Source organism: Mauremys reevesii, linkage group 1 (assembly GCF_016161935.1).
Source record: "Mauremys reevesii isolate NIE-2019 linkage group 1, ASM1616193v1, whole genome shotgun sequence".
Taxonomy (NCBI): Eukaryota; Metazoa; Chordata; order Testudines; family Geoemydidae; genus Mauremys; species Mauremys reevesii.
In genome coordinates, this window is record NC_052623.1 from 20,300,300 (window position 1) to 20,327,231 (window position 26,932).

A 26,932-nucleotide genomic window follows, 5' to 3' on the forward strand; every position below is an offset into this window, starting at 1 on the left:
CCAGGGTCTGGCCTAGCTAACCCCCCCCTCAGATTTTCCAAGAAAAAGGGAGAAGCTGTCACAGGCAAAGGGATTTTCTGCACCTCCACTTTGTACTGCGCTGCAAGAGCAAAAGTTGCACAAGTCAGACCCAGCTGCCTCCGCCTCCTTCGCTCCCAGATGTTCTCTTGTGCGCAGCCATCTGCTGAGACCCCTGCCCCCCTCCCCGCGCTTCCCAAACTAATACCAGCCTGAAGGGGAAGGGGGGCAAGTGCCTTCGGCCCGGGGGCAGCCACGCCGCACGCTGCGGACGTTCCCTGGTGGCAAAACCTCGCCTGGCTGGTGCCGCCGGGAGCTGGGCGCGCCTGGCGAGGCCGGGCACTTTTGAGACGCTCCCCGGGGCGGGAAGCGGGGCTGCCAGTCAGCGGGTGCCGCCGGGAGGCGGCCGCTCCACGCTCGCGCGCTGGAGGGGGCGGAGGCGAGGAGCCGCATGCAGAGGAGCCGGCGGGAGGGAGGGGGTGCAGCGATCGGGGGGGGCGGGACAGCAGGCCTAGGAAGGGGTGTGTGCAGGGGAGACCCGGTGCAAGCGGAGCTCGCTCTCGCCAGCTGCCAGACCCCAGCGCCCAGCCTGCAGCCGCTGCCTCTGCCCAGGTGCTGCTCCAGGGGGGCCGCTCCCTCCGGCCCGGGGAAGGTGAGTGGTTCTCCGCGGCATTGCCCAGCTCCGCTCCTGCTGCAGCGCCTGGAGGGGGGAGCTCGCCCGCCCGCCCGCCGGCCCCGGGCTGTGATGAGTTGGGAACCGGGCAGCCTGGAGCGCGGTCCCCGGTCCGGCAGCTCTCGGGGGTGGCCATGCAGCCGGCTCTCCCGAGCTCCCACCGGCCGGGCGGGGGGGCCCTGCCGGCTCGCCCTCCGTTTCCTGGGGAAACCGGAGTCACCAAACCCTTTCCTGCTTCATCGTTCAAGGATCGCCTTCAACTTCGGGCCGGGCAGTTTGCTGTCTGCTCCGCCGCCGGGCTGGGATTGCCATTGGCACATAAGCAGCCCGGAGCGAGAACTTTGTCTGGAGCGGGGTTGGGGTGGGGGTGTGTTTGGTTTTGTTCTGTTTTAAATCTTTGCAGAGAGTTGCCTGTGTCTATACACGGAAGATGTCTCGATGTAAAATAAGGCTTTGAGGGGGTAGCCCTGTTTGGTTTCCAAAGACTGAAACCTGCCCTGAGGGGAGTTGCAGGAGATTTCAGTCCCAGGGAAATCTGCGGGCTTCCTGACTTCCGAACAAGATTTGCACCGCTTTGCGGCTGTCGCGTTTTCCCTAGCAGATGGTGTGGCATGCATGTGTCTCTGGTGATAATTTCCCTTCTCGCTTTTCATTGTATTCCCCTTCCCTCGCTCTTGTCTCCCCGCCCGGAATGGTGGCTCTCTGATGAGCAGTTGAAATTGCCACGGTTGCAAGTAATCTGATCAGCAGCCGGAATCAGTGCCCGCCTCCAGTGTCCAGATTCAGGGCTTTGATTTCACACGCTGCTCCCTGGTTTCCCCCCCTTCCAGCTCTCTCCCCCCATAGGCGCAGGATTCAGGGGAAGGGGGGGATAGGAAGGAGGCTGTCTTGTCTGGCTGCGCTCAATGGTGCTCCAGAGACACAGTTTTAAAGGAACTTTTGGGGAGCAGCGATCTGATCAAGGAGACGAAAGCAGACGGGGGAAGGGAGGAAAAAAGCCGCTGCGGAGGCACTGCTCGCCCAGGTTAAGAGGTTAACATCTGCCTGGATCAGCCCAGACATGCACGCTGGTGGAAGGATAAAGTTGATCTCATGGTCTGGTCTCGAATCCGGTGCATGATGCAGCCTGCCTAGTCCCGGAATTTCCAGCCGCTCTAACTGGAGCGGGGAAGAGGGAAGTGCAGCCAGCCCGCCAGAGGAGAGGGAGGAGAATGGCTAAGGCACACACGCCGGAGCTAACTTTTAACCAGTCATGAGAATCGCGCCTTAATCAGTAGCTCATGGTCAATTTACTAATATGCTAGACCGCGGCACACGTCAGTTGATTGTGAACAAAAAAACCTCTTTATCCTGCTGGCTTGGTTGGAAAATCATGAACCGAGTTGATTGAACGTGCTGTGCAAAACTAAAGAGGATGGGAAGATGCTAAATATGTAAGATCGATCCTGGCATGGGAGGGGTTCAGGGTACCCTCCCCCCTCCCAATAATCGATGATTCATGTTGCTCTTGGTTTGGGGGCAAAATCTTAGTGTAATTGAACGGCAGCAAATGGAACTGAGAACCACTGTTGCAAGAAGAAATGAGCCATGTAACTTCTCCCGTGGTTCAGACAAGTATCATAGAATCATAGACTATCCGGGTTGGAAGGGACCTCAGGAGGCCATCTAGTCCAACGCCCTGCTCAAAGCAGGATCAAGCCCCAAGCAGATTTTTGCCCCAGATCCCTAAGTGGCCCCCCCAGGATTGAACTCACAACTCCTGGTTTGTCAGTATGGGCTGGGGAGCTTGAGTTCTCTTGAGATGAAAGATTTGCCCAGACATCACCTCTAATAAATCAGATCGTGCTCCCCTGTATACAGCATTCGCTCAAGTTACATTAGGAAGCTCCTCTTTCTGGACACTGCTCTCTGCGCTGTACAAACCATTGGTGCTGAGCACTGTGATTACCTTCAAATCACAATGTAGGAGTTACTGCCATAGAACCAGTGCTAGTATTTCAAGACGCTACAGATCTCACGGTGATGGTGAGCACTGAAAATACCTGGGTAGAAGATATGAACAACCTGCACCATAGCTGTGCAAACTTCTAAAGATGCTGCTCTGACTCTGTCAAGCAACACCTCCTTGTGCCACTACATCGAGGGCTGCATCGGGTTTTGGAAATTGTATGGAGGGCTGGTTAGGGGAGGGGGTCCTATCTGCCCCCCTCGCCGGGATTCTTGCCAACCCCCCCCCCCCGTTCCCTGACAGCCCCCCCCCCCGGGACCCCTCCCCGACTGCCCCTTGCCGCCCCATCCAACCCCTCCTCTCATTCCTGGTACCCCTGCCCCATCCACCCCTGCTGCTCCCTGTCCCCTTACTGCCCCCGGAACCCCTGCCCCTGCCTGCCCTCCGCTGCCCCATCCAACCCCCCCTCTCATTCGTGACTGCCTCCCCCCCCAGACCCTTGCCCCATCCAACCATCCCTTCTTCCTGTCCCCTGACTGTCCCTGCCCCTGACTGCCCCCACTGCCCCATCTAACCCCTTCTCTCATTCCTGACGGCCCCCCCGGACTCCTGTCCCATCCAACCATCCCTTCTCTCTGTCCCCTGATCCCCCCCCGAACCCCTGCCCCCAGCTGCCCCATCCAACCCCTTCTCTCATTCCTGACTGCCCTCCAGGGACCTCTGCCCCATTCAACCCCCCATTCCTCGCCCTCTGACTGCCCTGATCCCTATTCACACCCCTCCCCCCTGCCTACCCCCACTGAACTCCCCTGCCCTCTATTCAATCTCCCTGCCCCCTTACCGTGCTGCCTGGAGCACACCTGGTGGCGCTACAGCTGTGTCACCCAGCTGGAGCCAGCCACGCCGCTGCCAGGCTCTGCAGCTGCGCTGCCCCACACCGGAGGCGGAGCGAGCTGAGGCTGTGGGGAAGGGGGAACAGCAGGGGAGGGACCGGGGGCTAGCCTCTCCGGCCGGGAGCTCAGGGGCCAGGCAGGAGGGTCCCGCAGGCTGTAGTTTGCCCACCTCTGCACTAGATGCTAATATGATTGGAGAGGGCATGACAGTTAAAACCTTTTTCCAAGAGTTTGCAGTGTAAGCCTGTCCTCCTGCACCCCACTAATCGAGGGTGTGGAGGGGACCCTAGCTCTGTAAGGGTTGGTTTAGCTTTCATCTCCAACATCACTGTCATTTATTTGTATTACACTATCAGCTGGAGCGCTGATCTCTGCTAAGGATTCTGTGCTACTAAGTCCTGTAAAGCTACACAGAGAGAAACAGTCCCTGCCCTGAAGAGCTCACAGTCTAAACAGACGGCAGACAAAGGAAGCATTATTAGCCCCATTTTTACAGATAGGGGTGGGGGAAACCAAGGTACAGATTAAGTGTCTTGCCCAAAGTCATACAGGGAGTCGGTGGCAGAACCAGGTATTGAACCCAGGTCACCCGAAGTCCAAGCCTTAACCAGAAGATCCCCTGAGAATTCCCAAATCTTGTTTTATAGTGTCTTGAATGTGGTAGCATGATCTGTATGTGTATGTGCGCGCGCGTGCATGTGCCTGTGAGGGGTATGATAAGTGGTGAGGAGCAGGAAGAGTGCGTGTGAGCGAGAGAGAGGCATCAATGGTTGTATTAAATACCAATTATGTTGTCAAGACTGTACAATACAATTCTATATGCATGGCGTCCTTGCAAACTGTACTCCATCCGCCTAGCTGAATTACCATGGGCAGCAGGCAGTAATGGTGTCAAGTAGGCAAAACTGGTGTGAATGCCTGGGATGGTGAATGAATTTACATGTTCCACTATAGGAGACTGGAGAGAGATGAACAGATGCTGATGAAGAAGATAATGTGGAGTGTGCCTAAGGTGGTGGTGACTTGAGATATCCTGATAAGGCATTGGTGTGATGGGGAAATCCAGGAAGGGGTGCAGAGGAGAAAGCTCTTGCAGCAACAGAGTGTAGGAGGGGATGCAGAGGAAAAGCCAGTTCTGAATGATTGGGAAGAGAAGTGAGAGAAAAGAGGCCCGTAAATTAGGCAGTCCAGGAAGGGGCTTTAAAATGAAGAGAGTAATTTTGAACTAGTGCCTGCAGTGTGGAGAGCTTTCAGGAGGTTTAGAGTTTTCACTCTATCCCTAACGATTCCCTTTCCTCTTTCAGGCTCCTCTCCCTCCTCCTTGCTAGTCAGCTGGTTGGGGGTGGGGGGAGGAAGAGCATGGGGCTGTGGGGATGGGTCTCTTGCTTTATAAGACAATAATTCCTTTTATACCAGCCCGACTGACTGCGTGAGTTTCTGAAGGCTGGGGACGAGTCTGGGATCAGAGAGGAACAGGGGTGTTCTGTGTGGCACTTCCCAGAGCTAGCGTTTTGGCAGGCAATCAAAAGAAACTTCCAAACATTGAGATTTCGGGGGAGAAGATAAACCTTGGCCAAACCAACACATTTTTATTTTAAACCTTGGCACTAAAATTAACGAATTAAACAGAGTAAAAAACAAAGGCCATATGGGCATCGGCCTGGTGCTGATTCTCTTTCTTGAATGGGAGCTGCCTCCTCTTACTACTTCTGCTCTAAAGGTTTTTCCATCTGCAGCAGGAACGCGACAGAGGCAGGAAAAACAAAACCAGGAATCCTTTGCGAACTCGAAACGGAATGACATCTATTAGTATGGAATTGGCTCCCAGTGCCTCTCAAGCCAGGCTGAAATCTGACTGTTGGTGCAGTGGTTAATTGATGAAACCTAGCCGACCGTTGGGCCGGGATTGTGGCTGGATGTAATATTTGGTGGTGGTGCTTGTGGGTTCTTGTTCGTTCCCCTTTTTGTATCCTCTGTCTGTGTCGACATCTAACTGACTCTTCTCTTTTCCCTCTCTCTTAGTTGCTACCCTTCAGACAGAGCCGCCTCCTGGTTTTTAGGCTGGGAGGGAAGTGCATAGCTAACAGAGAAACAGTGCTCTTCAGAGCATGCTACCATGGGTGTGTTATTAGACGGGGCCTAGCTAGGCACTTCATGGTTGTCATTATTCAGCACAGCATAGCCTTCCCAGACTTAGCAACAGAGAATATGAGATGCCTGCTGAAAGAAGCACAGCCACCTGCCACTTGAGCTCCAGGAGAATCTCAGGAGTTGTTAGCAGAATAGGGCCTATGACACACAGACGAATGATTCCGATTCATTCCTGTTGCAGAAATGCTGGCTCGTTCAGTACAGTGGTCAGCTCTTTTGGGCGAGGACCTGCAGGCCTCGATCCTCTGGGTCCGTGCTTCTCAGCTGCTGGGTCACCACCCGAAGGGGTCGCTGTGTCAGGCCTCTGTACTCCACTGGCCTTCTGACCGGTGCCTATGGCCATTGTTAAGCCGGGCTCCGGCTAAAATGATTGCGAACCCGCTCTGGCCCTCAAGTGTTCTCACATGTATTGGGAAACGTGGCTCTGCTACCAGGTGGCCAGCCAGCGTGGTCTGAGCCCAACTGGGTCAGAAAATGATCTTGCTGGAACCAGCTTAATGCAGAGTTTCCATTTAAAGACCGTTTCTTATCCTCTGTACTGCAGCAGCGCCTGAAGGCTCCGCCTGGGACCCTGTTGGGTTGGCCACTGCTCAGGTACATTCAAAGACGTGGTCCCTGATCCAAAGCCTTGACAGTCAAGACAAGAGACACCAAGTGAGTGAGTGAGTGTGACAAACTATATGGGGAGGGGAAGGGGGCCGCGGTAACCACGGGAGCTTGCTCCTTGTTCCTAGCATGCACAAAGCCGTAGCAGTTGAGATGGGAAAATTCCTCGTGGGCCGTAGGCTACGGCTAGCCCCCGGCAGTGCAGGATTTGCCCCCTACAGTGTCTCTCTCGCTTGAGAGTCCCAGGTAGTGAGGCTTTCACCACTTCCTTTCGGGGAGCAGCATCTAGACTGGTGGGAGACCTGCCGCCAGCCCTTGTCGTGACTGCTGTCCTGGGGCCCGGGCCATGGCAGAGCACGAGTGCAGACCGGCCTCGCCATTCAGACCATCGTGAGCAGACTTAGCCGCTTCGTAGTCTAATGCGCCAGCAGCTAGGCTAAGCTAGGGCTCCCATCACTGGTAGGCCCCACTGCTGGAGCAGTGCGGGGAGCGTCTCTGAAAACCCTGCGTTCTCAAAGGCATCGCCATAAGGAAACAGCTCTGCTTTGGCCATGGAAGCATGCCCTTAATGCAGGCTCCTGGGCCCCGATTCAGGGAAGCATCCCTGTTTAAGAAGGGTGCTTAAGAATGTGCTTGGATCCCACTTAAGTCAGTGGGACTAAAGAGTGTGCTTAACTCTTAAATGTGTGCTTATGTGCTGGTCTGAACTGGGGCCCAATACAAGGAATGGTTTAGTGGGGCCAGAATGTGGGGAGCGCTCTTCTGGCACCGTATGTGCAGGGCCACCCTGGCAGGGGTGGGGTGATGCCAGTAGGAGCAGGGAATTGGTACTTCAGAAAATCAGGACTCCGACCCCGGTTACACTAGTGTCAATCATTCACTCCTGTGCATATCTGAGAGCACGGGTCAGCTCCCTGTGTTTGCCATGGGGATAATGCTGCCTGCTTCCTTTGCAAAGTGCTTTGGGATCTGTGGATGGAAAAGGCTGTATAAGACTCCTATCCACAATGACCCACGCGTGAGGTTTAACGCACTTAAAACTGACATGGTTCTCTTATTTATTTTTTATTTAACTAAATTTTCTTGCCTGGCTTGTACCAGGTTTTTAGCTTTGAAAGCATCTTAGGGGATGTCTACATGTCCTGCTTTGAGCAGGGGGTTGGACTAGATGACCTCCTGAGGTCCCTTCCAACCCTGATATTCTATGATTTTATGAGACACAGCCCGTCTGGCCGCTCTCCTCCCAGTCTGGGTTGACAGATTTAGGCTTGTGCTTTAAAACAGCTGTGCAGACAGCACTCTGAAGTTGCATCTCAGCCTGTGAAACCTCGGGAGGGGGTTGAGTTTCAGAGGCTGAGCTCCAGTGACTTGCTGCCACTGGCTGTGTAGACATAACCTTTGGTGCTTACACGGCCCAAATTGCCATAGTATCTGAGAACCTCAAACTTCTGGGTTTGTCTTTAAACCGATTTATCCTCCTAACACCCCAGTGAGGTAGGGCGGTGCTGTTATTCCTGTTGTACAGCTAGGGAACGGAGGCACAAAGAGACTAAGTGACTTGCCCAAGGTCTCACCGGAAGTCTGTGGTGGAGCAGAGACTTGAACTTAGGTCTTCCAAGTGCCCTGACATCTGGGCCATCCTTCCTCTTGCTGTTTCAAGTTGGCTGGAATAGACAAGATACACACTGTGAGCAAAAAGCCAGTAACCTGCCAATTAAGCCTTGGTCGTCACTGGGGGGAAGCCAGCCAAACTTTCCAGAATAAACATTTTATAAAACCTGCTCAGTGCAGCTCGTGGGGCGTAGGCAGCTTGCTCCAGACTAGTCAGCTGCACGGCATCATTGGTATTTCACCGGGCACCAGCTATGCCATAAACCTGGCATTTTGTTAGCGTTCATTACTCAGGATAGTCGTGTTGTGAGAATTTTTGGGAGCCTTTCATTTACAGCCCTGCTGTTAGCAACAATGATAGCTGGGAGTGTATGTATGCTCTCCTGCAATAGAGGATCTGCAGCTGCACTGAGTGCCCCATGTGGCTAAGAGATTATTCGCCGATGACAGTAAAAACCTAGTCTGGTTGTGGCAGCCCTGAAGGGCACCAGAAATTTCAGCTCAGGAGAGTAGGGTTGCAATCTCTTTGTTGTGTAGCACTAAAGATGCGAGGAGCAGGCAGCTTCTGGTGTGGGGAAGGGGGAATGCAGAGGTAGCACTGTATCCCCCTCCCCCAAGTTCTCATTTGATCAGTGCCCCAGCATGGTGCTGGAGGCGGGAGCAGGGGAGGGTGCCCTTTGAATGAGACATAATGCTGTGGCCCTCTAAGATCTCATGCCACTTTCTGCAAGATCAGAGGTGTTATCCACGCTAGAATTCATTTGCAGGATTCCAGGGCTGAGTTCTTTCTGCCTCCCTCAGGTCTTCATGCAGTTTCAGCTGGATACAGCATTCTTCTCTTCCTCTCCTAAAATGTATGCAGAGTTACGGTGCGCTGTTAAACTCTGGCCATGCGGCGCTCCAGATGTGTCTGCATTTGGGCAGGAGGCTGTGCAAGAAGGGGTCTCCTGGTGTTACACTTCAACAGGCAGTTCACCCCTTTTTTTGTGGGGGGCGTGTGAAAGGCCCTATGTAGATATAAGCCATCGTTCATTAGTAGCAGCCAACAGGCTGGATGCTATTGACTGCATCTAATTTACGCACGTGTTGTGCCGTTATGCTTCGTACCACCAGAACGCAGCAACTTTCAATGTTATAGTCCAGTGGACCACTTCTTAAGGGAGGGAATATTTCAAGTGTCCCTGACCCCACCATTGTTGCTTGGTTTGCAACACATTCTGATGGCCATTCACATGAGATCCACTGCTATAGACGATGCCTCCCTCTGTAGTCAGAGGGTGGGGCGGGGAGGGAGCTAATCCTGATGTGCACCTCAGGGCTGTGTCTGTACTTGACTTGTGGTGCATCGTCAGCCCTGTTAATTGCTAGGTCTCTTAGGCGATGGGAGCTTTCCTTAGAGTAGAAGGTTTCAAAGGGGGTGCGGAACCCCAGGACGGTATCTGTGAATTCTTAGACACTGAGGTGCTCTCTCTCATATTTATTTCTCCATTGGCTTTGCTTTCATGTTTTGAACCCCGGGCCCTGCCCTGTGGGCTGTGTGCTTGACCGAAGGTGTGGTGGTCTCATATTTTACTGCATGAGGCGACGCAGTCGAGCGGCTCCCGGTAGAGGCCAACGCAGAGATGGATCCAGTGTTCTATGTTTGAGTAGTAGGGTTCTGCAAAGGTGGATGGTGCAGGAGCAGCGTTGGTTGGGTTTCCCCCACCTCTGAACGCTCAGAACTTGCCTTGCAGCTGAGAGACAAGCAGCGTATTATAAAACCAAGTGCATTCCACCCGGATGATATCATGTCTCTGGAAACTGGAGTGCTACAGAGAGGTACAGTCATAATGAGTGATTAGAATGGGACCGAGTGCATTTGGGTAGCCAGGTGCGGGAAGCCTCATATCGGGTTTAAATAGAACCATATAAAGCTGTGGGAGAAGGAGCAAAGGAAAACAGGCTGCTTAAAAACCGAACAGACCTACTTATCTCTCCTTTCCACACCCTGCGGCTAAGGCATTTCACTGGGACTCAGGAGACTTGGATTTAATTCCAGCCTCTGCCACAGACTCACTATATGACGCAGGGCAGATTACTTACCTTGCCAGGTTTCAATAGCTGGAACCAGGATAATTTCCCAGCATAGACCAAGCACCCTGCTGGCGCTCTCTTTGCCTTGTATCCTGAGAATGTTTTGTTACGTAGGAGCAACTAGACTAGCTCAGAGCAGCGAACCATTTAGTCCTGTCACCCACAGTAGCCAAGAACAGCTGCTGCAGAGGAAGGTGCAGGAAGCCCTGCAGTAGTGTTTTTGGCTAGCCTGTCCGTGGTGTTAACCTCTGAACCCTGAATAACTAGAGATGGGCTTCAGTCCTGAAGCAGGATGGCTTATAGCCCTACCACAACCCTTATGTATTTTAACATTTACTGTTGGGGAGATCCCTCTTGCCCGTACAAACCCACAGTCCCTTTTGAAATCCTGCTGGCTCCGGGCCTCAGGGATAGCATGTGGCAATGAAAGGCAGTTGGTGATTAACTGGCCCCCATCCCCTCCCGGCAACATGATGCAACGGAACAGTTTACCACTGGCCTTAAGTGCTCACACTGCTGTGATCAAGAGCGTTTCCTTGACAAGCTTTCTCACAATGAAAAAGCCATAAAGCTGAATAGCTTTTGCCTCTCTAAGGAGGACATGATGATAAAAGGGACATGGACACCCTCTCCCTCCCCGGCTCTGCTTACATTTTCTGATTGGGCTGCTCTCCACTCCCAACCGGGTGGTAATTTGTGTGTGCAGGCCCTCTCGCTTCCGAAGAAGTGGCCTATATTGATTTTTAGTCCGTCTGGGGTTCGTTTGTTACTGGTTTTAAGTATCCCCAACTGAGATCAGCCTCCATTGTGCTAGGCAGCATTGCGGACATATAGTAAGAAGCAGAACCTTCCCTGAAGTGCTTACAGTGGAAATAGACAAGATGGCTGAAGGGCGAACGAAGGGAACAGACAGGTGAGGTGAATGACCGACAGTCAGCCAGGAGCAGAGCTGAGAATAGAACCCAGTGACATGCTCTGTCCACTAGACCATGCTGCCTTAGGGTGTGTCATCACAGCAGTGTTAACTCGAGGGTTTACTCTAGTGTTGCCCACAGCTCCAGTCCTGTCCATATACAAAGTCTTAACTTGAGTGTGGTGGTGCTTTAAATTCCAAGTGGCCAGCCCGTTGGGGATGGGGGGTATAAGCTACAGCTCGAATTAGCACAATTTGCCAGCTGCTAACAGGAGCGAGGACACAGGGTAGTTCCGCTTGACGGCCACTAGTCCTCCGATGCCTTCACACAATTCCCACCCCACCCTCGTGTGCCACGAAAGAACAGACCACTTCGCCCACAGGCCGCCGGGAAAGAATCCACAGAGCAGCTCAGCTAAGAGCAGCACAAAAGAACCGGGGTGGGAGGTCGTCCCAGAAGTCTTAGCGCCCCGCAGAAGCGAGTGCAGTGCCAGGGTGAGCACAGCATCTCGAGCGTTGCTTCACAGTGGGGCTGCTCTCACCCGAGAGGGGAGTAACCGGAGTGAACTCTGCCGTGATGGCCTCTCCGTCTCCCCAGATCCCCGGAGGCATGAAGTGAGGTAGGGAGGAGGCTGTCCTGTTCGCCTTGCTGATCAGAATCAGTGGGTGAAGACATAAACATTAAATCCATTGAGAACAGCAACCAAATCCTAACCTGTCCTTGGTGAACTGCAATTGCACCCACCTGTTCTTGGCAAGCCCTATAGTGTATCTCCTCAGTTGTGCGCCAGGGCTCCCAGAGTGCCGGGAGACCTCTCATGCCACTTGGCTTTCCCTCCCGTTAACAGCTGGGGGAGGATGACTGAATGCCTCATTTCCTGTTGGTAAATGCCTGTTCTGAGCACTCTGCCTAAGGCCAGGGACCAAGATTATACTTTTCAAAGTTGTCTGAATGGCTGCAGGCGACTTTGGTCCTCAGTAAAATGATACAACGTGGAGGCTTCACTGAGGGGGCAGGGGGCTGGGTTTGTGGCATGCCAGACAGATGTCATGATTTCTTTCCTACTGTGCCTGTGTTTTTCCGGAACTTGTCGTCTGCTGCCTGTCTAGTCAAACCTTGCAGGCACTGGAGTCTATGGACTTTTGGCCACTGACTATGGTTTGGGTGCAGGGTTTGGCCCTGTGAGAAATGTAATTCTCAGCGTAGTACTCACCAAATCTGTCCTGTTTCAGTTCCAATTATAAATTGGTTGGAACGTCTGTGCCAGTGCGTGTCCACGCAGGTTTTCCTCTTGTTAGATCCAAACTGCACCTCGACTTCCTCATAAAAACTCCCAGGGGAGGAAAATTGCACAACTTGAATAAACTCCCACTTGTTTCAATGTTTGCCTCGTAAATTATTAAAGGCGGCTGAAGGCAGACCAGGGTTGAGAACAATCAAAATAAGATCCTTGTTAAAATAACCTTTTTTGGGGGGGGGAAGCAGTTTGAATTTCTTTTTTTCTTAAAAGGAGGCTGTTTCTTCAGAGCACAGGAAGCCAAATATGCCTGCAAAAGCAAATAACCGTCTTGCTGCTGCAGAGAATGGGGAAGAAGGCGCAGGCCTCTGACTTAATTAACTCCACATGGCCACTCTACATTCAGGCTTTTTAGCTTGAAATGTGATATTTACCTCCCTCCTTGCCTGGCTTTGCTCTTGCTATTGTCATCTGTCCCTCCACCTATAATAGATCTATTAATTAGCTATCTTGGGAGCATTGTGTTGGTTAATAGCTGTTTGGCACTGATATAACTCTGCATCTGTAACTGACAAAAGGGACTAACTCTGATCACTCAGAAAAATCAGGACCGAGTGTGTCAGCCTTGCCTTCCCCTCCCATTCTAAATTCCCTGCATCCTTAGACAAAGCTTTGTTGAGTGTTATTGTCTAGCACAGACGTCTGTCTGTGTGTATAGAATCATGGAGATATAGAACAGGAAGGGACCTCAAGTGGTCATCTAGTGTGACCGCCTGCGCTGAGGCAGGGTGAAGTATGCTCAGAGTGTAGGTATTCCCAGTATGTAAGTGGTGGTGTGCTTGTGATGGGGACAGCTACGGAGATGGAAGTCTTGAAATACGTGCAGTGGCAGTACAAGGTTCCCCTCCCCCACTGCTCTGCTGGTGTGCCTGTTCGGAGTAACTGCCTCTTGGGCATGGCCCATTCACTCCTTGGTACCTTTTCTGAGACGGCTAATGGATGGTCTGTGGGAATTGGATTGAGACCTCCAAACTCATCTTCTGGTGGGTCTCAAAGCCTATGCTTGGGACTTTGCCATTGGCAGCCAGCAACCTATGTAAGTGCATCTGTACAGACTTACAGTGTAGACAAGAAAAGCTGGGATTTGCACTGGTTTCAAGCACCAGTTCATTTGACCAGCACACATGGTGGCTCTCCTGGTCTATACTTGCAGGTTGCACAAGTGCGGCGATACTGGTTGCTGGCTACGTTTGGCTAAATCGGGGTTAAATTCTGAACTAAATTCAGCCTGACAGTCCCCAGAAGCTCCATATTCTGGTGGCATATTCATAATTCCCCTGGCATCCTCCTTTCCAACCTTCTGTTTGTTAGAACGTCAAGTGTAGCAGCCAGTGGTCCTGCACAGAGGCAGGTAACTGGCCAAAAGGGTTGCATTGCACATAGAATCTCAGCTGGTGTAAATCAGCATCGGTCCATCTTTGGTACCTTTCAGTGGCCTCCACTATCCCAGTATCTGAGCACCTCCCAATCTCTAATGTGCTTATCTTCTCTACGGTGGAAATGCTACTGTTCCCATTATACAGATGGGGAACAGAGGCTCAGACCGACTAAGTAACTAGCCCAAGGTCACACAGGGAGTCTGTGGCCAAGCAGGCTCCAAGTCCTGAGCTCCAACTCCTAGATCATCCATCCTTTCTCATATGCCTCTTAAACCAGCTGAAGAGCTGCCCTGGGACATCCTGAGGTCCCTTCCAACCCTGAGATTCTATGATCTTTTTCTTAAATACTCCCCCCTCCCTCTAGTATAGCAAAATAACTGCATGTAAGGAGGGTAAGGAAGTGATGCGTGTGTGTGTGTGTATATATATGTGTGTGTGTGTGTGTGTGTGTAGGTTCCTATTTTAAGTTGATTATCCTTGGATACCCCAGCAATGTGGCTTCCATGTGCGTTGGGTTAATTACTTGTTAACGACTGCCTCTGTGGTGGTGCTGTTGGCGGCTGAAAGCAAAGTGGGTGTTTTTTTACATCCATTATTAGATCTCATTAAAGCAGAACATAATTCATAAAAGAATGTTTCAGCCTCAGCATTCAATTCTCATTCAACGAGCAGGGAGACTAAGCAGAGGGGTTTTTAGGAATGATTTCAGTTCCTATTCATGTCTCCGAGGGCTCTTTAGCGGTAGAGGGGCACCACAGTGGTTCCAAGTGCTTATCCATCTGTCCGACCCCATGCTAGAGGAAGCCAGGCAGTGCTAGACAGAAGAGAATTTCACACATCCGCCTGCTTTGTAATTTGGGATGTAGCCGCTATCTAAGCTGCATTGCACTTTTCGCAGATAAACCCATCTCTGATAGCTAATCACAGATGAGGTAACTGATGCAAAGACTCTGGATAGAAGGCTCTTAAAACCAGCACAGATTGCTAGAGTTAAGGGACTGATTCTCCTCTTACTGTCAGTGGTGTAAATCTGGAGGAACCCCTTTGAGTTCAATGAGATTACATTGTTTTTCCAATCACGCTGCACTAATGGAGAATCAGGTTTAAAGGGTGTCATGCTTTTATTTTATTTTTTGAATGGTCTGTAGCTTCCTCCATACCCAGAGCCATGTAACAGAGAGACATTTATAAATATGGACCCTGATCTTCTATTCTGAATGATGCAGGCAGTCCCCATGAGCCTGGTTTTCATTTATGCCAAGGCCCCTCTACAGCACATTGGCAGGATAAAAGGGCCTCCTATGTGCTGCCAGAGTTCTGCAAAGGGTCCATTGACTTCAGTAAGGCTCTGCATGGATGCAATTACAAGGTTGGGACCGCATTTTAAATCATTGTATCCTCTTCCTGCTCCTTACCGCTAAGTATCTGTGACTTGAAAACATCGGTGACCTTTAACCATCTTCCCAAAGTAACCACTTTCTGTTCCTTCCCGGGTAAGTCTTCCACACACGCTCCTCCCTAGATCCAGCTGCCATTCTATACTGAGCCACCTGGGTCTATTATTTTAGGGACTGGCTATCATAGTTGTCATGAAATAGTTTAAAAAAAACAAACAAAAAAAAGCTTGATTGACCTTTAACTTGAACTGATACAAGAATAATACCCCGCCTGTCCTGAGTTGTATCGTCTCACATTCTAGAGAGAAGCCCTTTGCAGGAGACAGATGCAAAGTTTCTTTTATCTTCAAAGATTCGTTTTTTTGGGGGGGGCGGGGTCTTTAAGGGCTTAATAGTCTCTGCTTTGCAGCTAGTTTCAGCCAGTTCCTTTTTTTGCTGTCTGTTCACACTTGTGTGTGAAACTTGGAGCGCTGGCTTTGGCAATCTCTTTGAGCTCAAATGATGCTTCAAGAGAAAGTGTTTCTTAACGGCCCCTATTGGAAAGCAATAGCTGTGGCGCTATTCATGTAGTTGTATAGCCTGACTAAAGGCAGGTAGGTGTATTAATCAGGACGGGAAACCCAGGAGTCCGTTAAAACTTGGCAAGTGATGGGAGCATTTTTAGAAAATAAAAAGCACTTTACAAAGCTGTTCTTGCCAGAAAAGTGACTCAATTAAAATCCCCTCACGGGGGTTCTTGATTTATCTGATGGGGCTCCCATCTCCGCTCTAACTCAGTGCCTTAGAAATAACTAGCAATCTCTTTTCTTCCCAGCCTGTGGGATTTATTCCCACTGACATCTGTGTGCAGCTTGCTTAGGTGTCAAGTAGAATTTTGTTTTTTCAACTTGCCTCCTCTGCAAATCCAGCCTGGTGTCTGATTGTTCGGCTGTGCTCTTTGTGCTGATTATAAAGGCTTTGCAGCTAGTTGATTTTTGGATGATGCCAGACTAAAATCCTGGTCCCCCTTTCTGTGGAAGTATCGTGCTAAAAAAAACCACCTTCCTCCCAAACGCATGTTCCTGCCAGGAAAGTAAGTGGCTATGTCTGAATTACAGGGGCCGACATCCTGAGTAAGTCCTTTTTTTGTCAGTGTTTAAAAAGCCATAATCCTGCGGTTTAACCAGAGAATTGGGAAATCCTAAATCTGCCAATCACTTAAGACCCAGATCAGCAAAGTGCTTAAGCACATGCTTTGCCAATGGAGAAGTGAACCTCTCTGTGGCTCAGTTTTCCAGTCTGCAGAATGGAGTGAGCCTTATCTATGGCAGAGCACTGTGGGTAGAGCTTTCAAAAGTCCCACCCTATATCTATGTATATATATATTTTTCTGCTTTTCAGTGTGCTTTAACACTGCCCTCATGGAGAGAGCTGGAAAATCCATCCAGATGAAATTTCCAGGTTGGTGGTACAGAAGTCACTGCTACTAGAGGTAGTCTCGATGTGTCCGGCCAGCCTGCTTTTCACATAGCAGGGACCACACAGGCCTGAGAGGTCCGTGTTTCTCAAGTGGCTGTGCTTAGATGCATGCCAAGTGGTAGTGCTGTCCAAGAATGAGCAGCCCCGAATCCAGGGGATAGTGGTGCCAACATGTCTACCTGCCAGCTTGGAAGGTAATGAGAGAAGCCTTGATTACAGGTTAAGACTGTGCGTTAGTAGAAAATAGTCATTTTGTTTGCCTTCCCGAAAGTGTGGGTTTGCAGCAACACTCCAGTCAGTGCTTCAGCCCCACCCCTTTCTGCCCTCAACTAACTTTTTACATTTTTTATCTAGCACAGGGTGGGTTGGCTGATTGTTTTTTTACACTTTTCACAGGAAACCCCTGTGCAAGTGCAGGCCCCAATCCTGCCATGTGATCCAGGCGTGCTCATGTAGGATCCTATTGAAGTCAGTGGGGCAGAGGAGTGTGACTGAGTAGGAACGGAGCCTGTGATCTGTCTGGGCTGGGCCCATTCGCACATCTGTCTGCTGCGCTGCCTTCTGAGGTTTTTTAAATAAAGTGCATCCAGAAGCCATCCAGACAATGGCCGTTTGGATTACAATAGACCAGAATCCAGCTGTGTTCTGCACTATGCAAATACATAGTAAGGGAGAGTCACTACCCCAAAGAGCTTGCAGTATGAATAGATGAGATAGACAAAGGGTGCGAGGAGAAACTGAAGCACAGAGGGGAAAGTGACTTGCCCAAGGTCACCCAGCAGGGCAGTGGCAGAGCCAGGAATAGAAGCCAGATCTCCTGAGTTCACATCAGTGCCTGAAAGAGTTGGCCATGCTGCGTTCCGACGAGGCTCAACAAGAGTGACGTGACTAACATGGAGAATCACCGGGGCGCTCGCTTCTAGATTTCACTGGTTTTCTTCTAGAAACAGAGGCCAAGGCATCCAGCAGCTCCCGTTGGTTGAAGTCGTTGGACTTGCTCCAGATTAGGCAGGTGCCAAGGTGGCCAGAAGTTGTCCCAGGGGGTCTATTTACATTGAGGGAAAATTTCACACCAAAGGCAAGAGTAGAGCAATACCCTTAGGGCAAACTGAAGGCTGTAAAGCTTTGCCCAGTGACTTTCCTGCTGCACTAGAAAGCTGCTGCAGGCATAAGGGCAAGTAGGATTTGTCTCTGTGTGAATATATCCGGAATTTAGCAGAATGGCTTGTAGGCAGGAGGCCGAAGGCATTTTGACGTGTGTTTAATACACGCTGTTCACATTCCCCCAATCCCTAACCCCCCTTAAAAATGCACTATGGGTTTCTCTGGCCTAGAATAAAAGCCGAACGTACCTGGATGTTTTAATTTATAACGGCCTAAGAATGAAGAGGTTTTTTCTTGGGCTGGATGACAGACAACCTGTTAGCTTCAATAGGAGACAGAACAAATAAGACTTCAGCAAACTTGCTTGTTGTCACTCTAAATGTTTCATGCTGTTCTCTAATGGAATCCTTGCCTTGGTGTAATAGTCTGCTTAGAGAGAGTAAAATACATCCTGTTTGCAAGGCAATTAAGAGACCCAATGAGAGAGAGAGTAGATCCAGAGCAACTCTGACATAAGTTATTGCTCCCTTGGCTAGTAAGAAACTGTAATTGTAGTGTAGATAGCTCCACTCAGCTGTGCCTTGTACATGGACGCATCGGCACCTGGTTAGCTCCAGCTTCCTACCAAAGGGTAAAAGAATTCGTGAGTCTTGGATATTGGCACCAAAACACCTATTCGGTCATCTTGTCTATTCCCTTCCCTCAGCTGCTTCTGAAGTTGGGTAGGAAGGGAATTTCCGCACACACACTGTAGAAGATATTGGTCTTCTGGTTATTGAAGTCTAGCACTGGGTCTGATCCTCCACTCGTTTAAAGCACTGTAACTCCAGTGATTTCAGTAGAGCTGCTCCTGATTCTTGCTAGTGTGAGAGGAGACTTGGATTCTTGGGGTGAAATCCTGGCCCAACTGAAGTTAATGGAAGGTTTATCCATGCCTTCCATGGGGCTAGGATTTCATCATGTGTCTTAAGTCATATTTGGCATGTTGACCTGGGGTCCATCTGATTCAGCTCCCACTGAAGTTAATGGGACTCTCTTTTCCCCCCAGGAGTTGGGTCAGGCTTTAGAAGAAGCAACCATTTGGTAGGCTCTTTCCCATTGAAGAATCAAGCAGGAATAGCTGATGGGTTGGGTGTGTGGGAGAGAGGACTCGAATACACCAAATGGATATAACTGATGGGTACGCCTCTGTTGCTACAACTTTTCTAATTTTGCCAGAGACCTTAGAGAAGGTAGAACGTGCAGTTCATTCATTTTACCCCAAAATAGTGGTCTCACCTCTCAGCAAATGTTAAATAGCACAATGCTGTAACAAGGGCTCATCTTCCTAGGATGCCATGATTTCTAGAGAAGTGGGCTACACCCCATTTCTCTATCCTACAATCAGAAATGCTTAATCACTTAGATTGTAAGCTCTATAGGGCAGGGACTGGCTTCTTGTTCTCTTTGAACAACGTCTATCACGGAGAGGGATGGGGTCCATGGCCATGACTGGGGGCTCCTATGTGCTACTGCCAGACAGATAATAGTAAATGTCTGGCCAGATCATATTTTGTGAGGTAACTTCCTTTCTTCTCTGAATGCACTTTGCAAATTGGCAAGCAATTCACAATGGGTCTCCCAGTCTCTGACGTGAATTAGCAAAGAGCCATTGACAAGGGAGAGGAACTGACCTGGGAGAAGATGAAAGTAGGTGTGAACTTCTAGGAAATGGCTGGCAAAAGTTTCCTAGGCTGCAGGGGAAGGATCAAAGGTCAAGTGGCAAGGATGACACCACAAGGGTATTGCTTTTTATTAGAGAGCGAAGGAAGAGGTGACAATGGCATGCACTGGAGACAGTAAAGGCTGAAACCATGAGTAGTTGAGGTAAAGGCAAAGTCTAGAAAAATAGTATCTGACATTTTAATCGGGGGCAGAGGGGAGGGTATAAAGGAATGAGGAACAGAATAGCTACAGTGTAGATAGATCGTTGTTTGGAGGACACGTTCCTGTTGCAGATCTCCTGAAATCCTTCTTGGAAGGGCGTAAAGAGAGAGCGGACGTGGGACTTGTGATTCCAGGCCATGATGCAGGGAAACAATAGGAATAATCAGCGCTTCTATCTGCTGGAACGTGACTGCCGCAGACCTGCGGGATACCAGCCTGCTCAGTTTTATAATCCCCAGAGGCGTGTAGCTAAAGCTTTTAATCAGCTCTTTCTGGAAACCACGACGCTGTGGCTACTGCCGTTCTGTGGCGAAGCCATTAACAGATACAGCAATGGAAAGTCCTGGCAAGTCCCATGAACCGGGGACGAGCCTCCTGGCTCTCTTCGTCTTCACGGCAAGTGTGGTGTGAGGGGGAAGAGCTGCAGAGGGCGTCACTGCTGGGTCCCTGGTTAGAATCCTAATCCAGACCAACAGCTGTTGCACGTAGTTACCTGATGTCTGTCCAGTGGCCTGTGTGAAATGAGTAGCTTGTCCCTGTAGGGATTTTGAAGTGGGTATCACACGGGGTGTCCTTGTTGGCAGTCAGGGCAAGAAGAGTGACCCATCCTCTGGTTCCTAGAAGGGGCCCTTCAGAACCTTATTGGAGGCTCAATTGTCAAGGCTGGTTGGGGGGGGGACTGATGGGTGAGAACTCAGACTTGTTCCGGTCTGGCTCTTGGCCAAGAGGACTTTGTTTTCCCAGGCTGTTGGATTGATGCAGATTTATTTCCCAAGCTGGAAAATTCAGTGGTTGGTGATGAAGCTGCCAGCTGCCGAAGCACAAAGAGCTGTAACCGAGGGCTCTGTGTAGCTGGGCAAGCAAGGATAGGTGCACCTTGAAAGCCTTCATGGGCATCTGCATGAGTAGCTTTTTGAATGGTCAGGTCCTCTCACAGTCCAGATTCACCTGCGCTGTACCGCAGCAGCATGAACCCAGGCCAAGGGGCGGCTGATCAGGAAGCCAGGCAGTGCATTGACCACTACCTCTCATGCAGTGGGCCATAGCGCTGGCCGGAAAAGAGCAAGGATTCAGCCCTTCCTCTCAATGGCCCCTGCCCACAGAACTCCTGGAGGGAGTTAAAGCTGCTCTCCCAGCCATCCGAATACCCAAGGGAGGACTGGCAGCAGAAACCTGGCATGCCCCCCCTCTAGGTCCACTCCTTCCCCGAGCCCCTGGGATGCATTGGGCTGTGCTGGCTCTGAGAGGCACAGTGTAGAGAGTTGGGCCCATTATGTTTGATGCCCGTGAAGCTCCAGCGCTCGCTATGCCTCTTCACTTGCCTCGATGCTTCGGTAATTATCTCTCTGAGGTGCTACTGCTGGCCCCATTTCTGTAGTATCTGATCACCTCCCCGTCGCTAATGCATTTATCGTCTCAATACCTGGATTGTCCCCATGTGATGGATGGTGAGCCAAGGCATGGCAGAATTAAGTGACTTACCAAGGTGACCCAGGAAGTCTGAGGCAGAGCGGGGAAATTGAACCCATGTCTTTCAAGTTCCCGATTCGTGCCCCAACCACTGGACCAGGCATTGATGTGTGCATCTGGGCTACAGTTTATTAAACCCCCATAAAGAACCAGGCTATGGCTACACCTGAAATGCTGATGTACGTTTTCAGGGTTGACCAGTCCCCAGTGTTTGAACCATAATACGAGAGGAGCCTCGTGCGTGGTTCAGCTTAAACTGGTGGAGGTGCAGCAAGGACAGATCTTGCATCTTCCAGGCAATCCCAAATTACCAAACTGAGTACTGACTACTTTGTACTAGCATGGGCCAAGTCTAAGTGAGATTTTTTCCCCTTAATCTCCCACTGGTGGTAGCAGCGGTAGGAATACAATAGACAAGGCACTGGTGGCATCTTAATTGCCATGTTGTCTAACTCTGTTCAGAGCCAGCCTAGGTAAGTGGTCCAAACGCCAGCATTCACTGGCTATGCACTAGAGCTGTTACAGTGGGAAACTTTAGAGGGAAAAGTCTAGTGTAGGACATGCCCCTGGCTACCATCCTGCATTTATTTGACTGTGTGACAATCCACATTACTGCTTCAGTCAGATACCTGCAGTAGGAAGGAAATACCTGAACTCTAATGCAGTCATATACTTTCACTATTGAGTAGCATCAGGTATCCTGGGATTGTTCGGTGCATCAACAAGCACACCTGTCCTTGTCTTTCAACTGGTTATGCAGTTCCAATTGTTAAACCTTCTTCGGCAAGGTTTTAAGTTTGTTAGTTTGTCTACGGTGCTTCAGATGCTCTTTAATTCTCTCCTCCTCTTGTCTTTCAGGTTCAGCGATGCCTCTATCAGCCTGGCTCAGCCTGCTGCTTCTTTTTCTTTGTATTAGTACTACCAAGACCTGCTCCCCAGGATGCCACTGTGAAGTGGAGAGTTTTGGTCTCTTCGACAGCTTTAGCTTGACCAAGGTGGATTGCAGTGGAATAGGGTCACACATTGTTCCTGTCCCTATCCCGCTGGATACTTCCTATTTGGATCTGTCCTCAAACAAACTGGAAACCATCAACGAGTCAGTGCTGACCGGCCCTGGTTATACCACCTTGGTGAGCCTTGACCTGAGCTATAATAAAATTGCTAAGATCTCTTCCACGACCTTCTCCAGGCTCAGGTATCTGGAATCCTTGGATCTGAGTCATAACTCTTTGGCAGTCCTTCCAGATGAATGCTTCCCCAGTTCACCCCTGGGGGACATAGACTTGAGCAACAACAACCTCCTGGATATAACGTTAGATGTCTTTAGTTCCAAAGGTCAAGGGAAACCCATTAACGTAGATCTGTCCAACAACATGATAAGCGCAGTCACAAGACACAATGACAAAAACATCCCCAACATCCAGAGCTTAAATCTGTCTGGAAACAGACTGAAGACTGTGCCCAACCTCCAAGGGATTCCCCTGCGATACTTAAATCTTGATGGGAACCCTCTGGCCAAGATTGAGAGAGGAGCTTTCGTGGGACTGAAGGATTTAATTCATTTATCTCTCAGCAGCTTACATGGCTTTAGAGAGATCTCTCCTTACAGCTTCAAAGAACTCCCCAACCTCCAGGTACTCGATTTATCCAGTAACTCCAACCTTAAGTTGTTGGGTGCCGAAGTAGTCTTTGGTCTGAGCTCCTTGCAAGAGCTCAACCTGTCCAGTACAAGTGTTTCCTTCTTGCCAAAGACTGTGCTGAAATACTTACCTGCCATCAAAAGCATTACCTTGGGGAAGAATGTACAGTGTCTTAAGGTGATCAAGGAAGGACAGTATCACCAACAAATCGGGCTGACCAAAAAAGAGGTCCTCAGTTGTCATGACAGCCATGGGTCCGTAGCGGCAGCACCCTATGTCTCGTGATGAAAGATGAGGGGAAAGGGCTGGGGGAGATTGTACAGCTATCTGGACTGAAATGACCTGCTGCGTGCCTTTCGTTAATAATTTATACGTTTGTATACGCCAATACTTGACGGTGTGTGTCTTTACATTCCGTATTACTGCCCACCGTTGTCTGCCTCTTGATTCCTGCAAGCATTTGCAAGTGATAGGTGTGGCATGGCTGCCCCAAATGGTGTTCGCTGTGAATGGGGACCAAGTGGGGTCACTGCTTTGAATTTCTGAGGAAGGACAGAATATCTGGGGAGAAAATGCATTCAGCCCAGGCTTATTTGCAGGAGCAAAGCTAGCCCTGTCTACGGCATGCACCAAAATGTGTTAACTCCGCAGTCATTTGCTTACAAATCCACGCTTTATCTATTTTTTTTTCCCAAGAAGTGCCTTCCAGATGTTGCCTTCATTAGCAGTGCCCTGCTCATTGTCATGCACTTTCAGTCTGAAGAAACCATACTAAGCAAACCTGAGTACAGGGTGTTTCTAATGCTTGGCTGCTGTTTGCATAGAAGTGAAATGAACACTTAGTACCTGGGGACCATTTTCCCCCACCTCACCCTGATCCTTTCCGCCCAAGATTGCATTAGATCCTCCACTGGAAACCCCGGGGGCCTTCTGATGCAGATGTGTTGAACCTTAGTGGTCTGTCAAAGACAGAATGTCCAAATTCAGCGCAGTGCCATTCGCAGGACTGAAGGCTGTTCCCGTGGACCCAGCCCCCGCTGGTGCTGTGCAGGCAGCTGAACAGAGCCCGCTTGCGATAAGGGCAGGTTGTCTGGGAGTCAGACTCCAGCAGGGTAAATTAGATTGAGCTATGAAAGGGAAAGCGCATGTAAACTAAATTAAAAACTCCCTCCCCTTCTGGGGCATTTAAAGAATGCTCAATGAGGCTCCTTATCTTGATAACCTCATCAAACCAAGACATAAGCCCATGGGACTGAGAAGAAGCTGTTTCCTCTCTGACTTCCCTGGCCTAATAAGAACATGTGTGACGCAGCTGTGCTGTTTAATGCAATTTCATGCCAGAAAAAAAAAGTGTTCAGACCGTGGGGGGAGAGGAGGAGGGAGACCGCTCCAGCCCCAAAGCCTGGGGCTACTGACTCCCGCTGTTTAATGGAATAAGGTGGTAGCTTGCTTGCCTATCTGGGAAAGGATCCTTTTCGGGGCCTGCTGCTCTGTGTCATTCTTTCCACTCTCATGCTTGGCTTCTTGGCAGCTCACTGAAGTCTTGGGAGCACAGAGCAGTTTGTGTTGGCTTTGCCCAGTTGCCGGCATGCTGAATTTGGCCGAGGGAGAACAGAGCAGGAGCAAAGGGAGTGGGAGCGGCAGATGCCTCAGGCAGCGAGGGGGGAACAACGCACAAGAACTGGCGGTAAGGGAGCGAGACGCACAGCTCGAACAAATGGGGGGGGAGGGAAGATGCTGCAAGAGAACCAAGCGCCCACTCTGTGAATTCAATGGGGAATTTTGAGCCACATCCCCAGAGAAACTCAGCCTGGGTGGAGGTGTTTGCTTACCCCAGGCCTGAATCTGGCCCACTCTTCCTTGGTATGGAGAGGGCAGAGGGAGACAGCACGGGCAAAGTCTGCTCTCAGCTGCACCAGTCGAAGAGCTTGTCTACACACACAGTTGCCCCAGTTTCACTAAAGGAATGATTTTTCTTTTTAATCCAATGTAGTTGAGCCCATGCAAAAAGCTGTGTGGATGCTCTTATTTTTGTTTACAGCAGAGTTTTTTTTAGCTTAGTTTAAGTCCATCAGCCACAGGTTTAAACTAAACAGCAATAAGCCACTCTTAAACCAGAATCGGTGTGTCCACATAGGAGTTTGCACCGGATTAACTAAACCAGTGCAAATAGGTGTGCAGATGACCCCAGAGTTTATTGAAGTCTGACTTGAATCAGTGTAACAGTTATTAGAATCGGGCCCATTCTGTAGCCAGGCACCGAGGGTGGCTGTAGACAAGAAGGAAAATGTGAAAGGCAGGGAGTACACCAACAGATTCTGCAGGGGATCTGGGGTAAATGCACTATCCTCAAGAAGTGGGTGTGGGAAGAAGACCATTAGAAGTAGGTTAAGATACATCTGGTCACATATGTAATTGTTGAGTAGATTCCAACCTATGTTAGAGGACGAGGGGTGAAAATCTGGTCTACTTCATGGTGGAGCAGCTTGCATTCTGAATCAAAGACACTGCAGTATCCATGGATTCCAGAAAGAGCTATATCTTCTCAGCTACATCCTCGAGAGTATTTTACTAATTGAAATTACACTGCCCCACACCAGCTATCTGGGGTGATGGTAGAAAACCTCTGAGCAAATCAAAGCCTGTCACTGTCTTGGAAGGGCCAAATTCCCAGCTGGTGCAATACACTGACCTACACCAGCTAGGACCTGGCCTTGGGTTTCCAAGTAGCTTCTCCAGTGGCTTGATCTGGTATCTTATCATTGAAATTACATACTTTAAAAATCTTTTTTCCCTTCATGGAGCCTTTTAAATGCTCGGCTTGCTGTTGGTTTTGCAAGATTTTTCTTAAAAGGCAACAATATTGTCTTAGACGGGATGTGATTCTATAAAATCAGGAGGGAAATGATGAACAAATAGTAATACGCCGTGATCTTGGGTTGGTTTGGGGTTTTTAATTTCCTAATGGAGCCTGCCTTTTTAAGAGAATTTTTCTGCTGGCAGAAAACTTAATTTTTAAAATTATATATTTGTTTAATTTTATAGTTCTGTACTTAGATGAAATGTTCGGGGGATAATATACAGGCTGTAGAAGTTACTGCCTTTGCACCACTGTGGTAAATTTAATACCCAATGTGACAATCCAATCGAAGACTGCAAGATTTACTCTTGTAATCTCCTGGTAGCCGCAAGCTAAATGAGTCTTATGAAGGGCTGGTAAATACCTTCTCTGTGTACTTTTTTTTTTAGACACACTCTGCAGCATTGTAATGCTTTGTGATTATTCACAATATAATAAAGTAATTTGGTGGAGACAAAAACAGCTCCTGGGTTTATTTCTCAGATGCAGCAAACTGCTTGGAGAGTGAAAACCGGTCACTGGTTAGCATAAGCGCTGACTCCATGGCTGCTCCAGGAGCACCCACGGGGGAAAAATTGGTGAATGCTCTGCACCCACTGGCAGCTCCCCGCCCCACCCCCTTGCCCCAGCTCACCTCCGGCTCCACCTCCTCCCCTGAGCACAGCGCCGCGTCCTGCTTCTCCCCTCTCTCTCAGAGCTTGCGCCGCAGAACAGGTGTTTTGCACGGCAAGCACTGGGGGGGCGGTGGTGGAACACGGCGTGCTCGGGGAAGACGTGGAGCTGGGGCGGGGATTTGGGGAGGGGTTCAATAGGGGCGGGGTGGAGGGTGCAAGCACACACCAGCGCCAAGGAAAGTTGGCGCCCGTGCTGATTACAAAGCACAAGCTTCCGCCTACTTCCACCCCAGCTGTAGCTGCATATTTCTCATGCTCCATCTAACCATGCCCAAGTCAGTGGTATTGCAGTGGGCTTGTAGGTGCAGAACTCAGTCCATTGTATTTGACGTGGCCCTCTTGCTGGAAAGGGGTTGGTGACCACGACTTCCCTCTGGTGTGGCAAGGCTGCAGCAGAGCAGCTCGCTGCAAGGAATACTCGAAAGAGCCTTTGGACACGCAGCAGTGGGGGATTCTTGCAGAGTGAATTTCCTGCTCCAAAACTCCTGGAAGAGACTCTCATTGACTTCAATGGGCTTTGGATCAGGACTCTATTAAGACAATGAACAATTTGGAAATATGGAGGAGGGGTGGGAAGGAGGAGTGTTTAATGACCAGCCAGATCCTTGAACCGTTAGTACTGTTATGCCAAGGACCTCAGTCCACTGTAGCACAACAATGGTGGAGACTCAACTACACTTTGGATGAGTCAGCAAATCTAAACACTGGCATATGTGCCAACCACACGGAGCAATGTTGGATGTGCCCATGAGCTGCTCTACAAGAGCGTGTGGGGGATCAGATGGTTCTAGTAGAAGCAAGAGCTTCTCTGCAGGCCAGTTCCCCAGCTGTGAAATACAG

The 26,932-nt window shown here is 50.0% G+C and overlaps 1 protein-coding gene across 2 annotated transcripts; it reads left to right on the forward strand.

Annotated features, from left to right (window-relative positions):
- The first annotated feature begins 530 nt into the window (after positions 1-530).
- TSKU (tsukushi, small leucine rich proteoglycan) lies at positions 531-25,872 on the forward strand. 2 transcript variants are annotated; one of them, XM_039520135.1, is made up of 3 exons: positions 531-670; positions 6,228-6,337; positions 21,777-25,872. In XM_039520135.1, exon 3 carries the CDS (start codon positions 21,785-21,787, stop codon positions 22,841-22,843), a length of 1,059 nt encoding a protein of 352 aa, XP_039376069.1. In that variant the 5' UTR covers positions 531-670; positions 6,228-6,337; positions 21,777-21,784; the 3' UTR covers positions 22,844-25,872. The 2 variants fall into 2 exon arrangements, with proteins under 2 accessions (XP_039376069.1, XP_039376068.1); XM_039520134.1 differs by lacking the exon at positions 6,228-6,337.
- The last annotated feature ends 1,060 nt before the right edge of the window (positions 25,873-26,932 follow it).